The sequence below is a fragment of the Poecilia reticulata genome, linkage group LG7 (genome assembly GCF_000633615.1).
Source record: "Poecilia reticulata strain Guanapo linkage group LG7, Guppy_female_1.0+MT, whole genome shotgun sequence".
Taxonomy (NCBI): Eukaryota; Metazoa; Chordata; class Actinopteri; order Cyprinodontiformes; family Poeciliidae; genus Poecilia; species Poecilia reticulata.
In genome coordinates this window covers 501,582-505,506 of record NC_024337.1, presented here as the reverse complement: position 1 = coordinate 505,506, position 3,925 = coordinate 501,582, and the positions used below count along the sequence as shown (strand labels likewise).

At 38.6% G+C, this 3,925-nt stretch overlaps 1 protein-coding gene across 1 annotated transcript in view; it reads right to left on the bottom strand.

Annotated features, from left to right (window-relative positions):
• The window catches only part of hdac7a (histone deacetylase 7a), a 62,189-nt gene that overhangs the window by 25,908 nt on the left and 32,356 nt on the right, over positions 1-3,925 (bottom strand). Inside the window, exons 4-8 of the mRNA XM_008413106.2 lie at positions 3,130-3,353; positions 2,418-2,518; positions 1,666-1,788; positions 1,396-1,505; positions 353-508 (exon numbers count right to left, since the gene is read on the bottom strand). Coding sequence (XP_008411328.1) covers positions 353-508; positions 1,396-1,505; positions 1,666-1,788; positions 2,418-2,518; positions 3,130-3,353 — 714 coding nt within the window. The remainder of the gene's footprint in view (positions 1-352; positions 509-1,395; positions 1,506-1,665; positions 1,789-2,417; positions 2,519-3,129; positions 3,354-3,925) is intronic.

Here is a 3,925-nt window from a genome sequence, read left to right as displayed (position 1 = left end):
TGGATGGATGGATGGATGGATGGATGGATGGATGGATGGATGGATGGATGGATGGATGGATGGATGGATGGATGGATGTTTCTTTCTTTCTTAGGGAACTGTATGACTCTGACCCCATGACAGCACACGTATTTTAAACTGTATTGACATTCATATAGACTTTCATTAAAAAAACAATGTTTAAAATAGTAAAACTAACAATCCTGACAATGCCGACAGTTTTGAGGAGTTTCAAACATTAACTGGAATTTATTTGTGATAATAAATCAAAAATTCTCATCATTTTAAGAAATTTATTGCAATAAATGATAAAAGAAAGAGGTAATATGAATAAAGGCTACATGAACCAAACATAAAAGTAGGAAATAATCCAAATAAAGGCTACATGAATCAAACATGCACTTACCCTGGGGCTGACTGGCAGTCCCAGTGTGATGGTGGGCAGAGTGGATGGATTCTGAATGGTGAAGTTAGACAAGGTCCCATCTCTGAGCAGCAACTTCTGAGCCTGGCAACACCAAACAGGTACTGCTAAAGTAACCARCATGAACTCAACACTTCTTTTTAACGTGATTAATATGTGCTGCATTTACTTAATTTATTTTTTATCTGTTCACAAGCYGGACAGTTTGTCCTGACATTATCTCCTCCATAAAATGTCAGCGTTGTTCAGTATTCAGGAGTCAGAGGACTGGCAGTGCAGACTGATGAAGACCTTTGTTTCTGATTTAACTGACCCAACACCCGACACGGCAGCCCATGAGTTAAACAGCGAGGCAGGTGTAACAGGCCGACTTTCCGTGATTAAATGAATTATGTGCAACCAGCTGACAAACAAGCTCCTGTGTCGCTGCTTTAAACATGTCATTACTCAAAGTCCTGACAAAGTTAATGTTTGCAGAGCAGCTTCTCACCTCAATCAAAGCATGTTTTCTTTTTTTTTTTCTGGCTTTGACACGTAAAAAGAAGATTCTAGATCAGAGATATTCAAACTTTTTGTAACATTGACCAAAATCCTCAAGACAGTAATTGAAGATATTTTGTCTATTTTCAGAAATAATTACATAAATTAAATCACTCCTTTTTTTGAAACTCTGCATTCAGCTGAGTTTTAAGAATTGTAATTAAAAGCATATTTGGGTGCACTAAGGCCTGCTTTAGTGTTTAAAGGTCATATTTCCCATGAAATTAAAAGTAAAAGTAGGAAGCTTGATTATTAAAAGAGTAATACTTTAATTCGTCTTCAAATTTAAGTTTTTCTTCTTGTATCAGTAACTTAAAATATTAACAKATCTTTGAATCACTTTCCTATCAAATCCGTCAAAACCCTAAAGATGCAGCAGCTTGGTGTAAATCATTGGGGATGTTTGATTTTTTTAATGAATTTTTGCTAACCTCATGCAGGGGCCCGCCTGCAGAGGGCAGCAGTCCATTCTCGTTGGGCAGACTGTCATTAGGAGAACTACAGCCAGAGACCGGAGTGCTGCTGCTGCTGGGGGAAGAGTCTAGTGAAACATACACACACGCACACACACACACATGCACACTGAGTTGGAGATCTGAAAATCAGTTATAASATAAACAAATCCTCATCAAACTCGCAGATTAGAGCAGCAATGTGGCATAATGTGCTCCCTCTGCTGCGTATGCCTGTGTGGGGTTTACCCAGCGTGTCTGATGCTCGGTGCTTGATGGTAGGCGGGGCGCTTTCCTTGCGGGTGAGCGGACTCTTTCGTGTTTTCAGGTGGTTCTTCAGCTTGTGCTTCACCTTCAGGTTGGGCTCTGATGCTGACAAATTAAAACATGTGCAAGTCATTAAAGCTGTGTGTAGATGTAACCTTTACAAAAATATGCTTTTTCCATATTTCTTAAAACTGTCCATGTCGTGACAGCATGGCATCGTACAGATAATCTGCCAAAAATATCAAGCTTCTCCMCCTCCCTGTGCTACTGTTGCTATCTGGAGAAATGCTGTCAATCAATCACATGAACACACTGCTAAATGTGCTAAAGGCGGGAAAATGACTTATTGTTACAGAAAAACCATTTATCCACTGTCATCTGTGCCTATGCTCTATTTTATTTCAGTGAGAATTTTAATCTRCTCTGAAATAGCAAAGAAAGTTTTACTTTCTTTGCTATTTTTATTTGCTATGTTGTTAAAATCTCACCACTTTCTCTAGCGGTTAGAAATGTGGGGTTACTTTCTTTAGGTAATCTGCAGGCAAATTAATCAGCCTGCAGTTGATTAATCTGACTTTATTGTGCAGAGTCAAATTGCTGCTGAACTCTTTATCTCTGTATTTTTTTTTAATTGAGGAAATAATTTTAACTATTTCACTTTGTAATCTCATGCATCCTCTGCAGAAAGGTTTCATTGGTTATTTAGGACGTTGGACATGTAGCTGGTGTGTTACCTGCTCTGCGCAGCGGCGTCCCCTCCAGGCCGTCAGATGGAGGCTGTGATGGAGATGAGACTAGAGGCTGGGCGGGGACGTTGGGGTCTGGGCCAAGCTTTCTGAAAGAACACGGCACAGAAAAATGCACACAATTACTACAGTAATTAATGACATCATATTCAATTAATGAAAACTTAACAGAAGATACATTTTGAAAAAATACATTATGTATATATTATGCATAATACATATACATAACATATGTAGTTGAACAACCAGCTGGTGTTTTATGTCAATTTGTGCTGTCTTCATCTTGCCGCCGCCGTAATTTGCCAACAGCTGATGGTCAGGGGAAAAAATTAATTTCACATAAGGCTCTTAAATAGATTCATACACAAAAATTTAGGAAATTATAGCTGAAATTTCAGTATGTTTTAGTTTTAAAAGTCTATGATTTAGTTTTTACCGTTATTATTTATTTCATTTAACAAAAATATTTTCTCAATTTCAGTGTTTGTTATTTCTTTCATTTTAGTTGACTATAATAACCTTTGTTTAGACCGATTATTTTTATAATTTTTTTAATGTGTTAACTCAGAACTGAAAGCCTGTAGTCTTCTTATTCCAACTATGTTAGAATTATTTCAGGATTTAAGATTTTTTTCGTGGCAGAGATAAGTCGGTGAGAACAAATGCAGCACAATAAATAAGTYGAGAATGATTTTGTCACCTGTAGGGTACAGGATGTGCATTCAAGACATTTGAGTTTGTTCTTTCAAGCGCCGCCTGTTTCTGCTTCTTGAGAATCACCTCCTGGAGTTTCTGTTTCACCGCTGAACTCGCCACAGCGCCTGCAGATCGACAACAGCGACACAAACACACACGCGCACACACAAAACAGCACACAGATGGAAGAATTACAGCATAATAAAGTAAGCAGTCCAATCCACATGACTCATGTTAGTGTTTTACGTCGGGATATAATTAGTCACTAAAAGAAAAAAAAATGGTTTCGGCCAACAAAAGCAAACTTTTCATGCATGTGTGTTTGAGAGTCAGACTTTTCTGTGAGTGTGTTTGCTGTCATTTGGGTATGTTTTCGGTGCGAAAGCAAATGTGTGCACACACAGGTGACAGCAGGTGCTAGGAGCGATCAAGTCAATATTGACCCAGTGACTTTATGCGCCCAGGCCCAACTCTATATATACACTATTTATACTCTATTTAACCCCCCTGGTGTAGCTCCACTTGTCAGGTTATATTTAGCCGTTGTTTCAAAGCAAACAGCTCTGAGAAGTGAAGTGACGCAGTTCCGTCACTATTCAAAGCCACAGATCTCCTGTGGGGACTTTCCTCTACGGCCACGATTAGCACTCTGAGAAATGCTTATTTTTAAAGATCAGATGAAGAACGGCAATTTGGAACCTTAATTTAAACTTGCAGAAACATGTCATTAAAGTAAAGGGTTTAGAGAGAGAGAGAAAGAGAGTGTGTGCGTGTGTGTGTGCGTATGCGTGTGTGTGCGT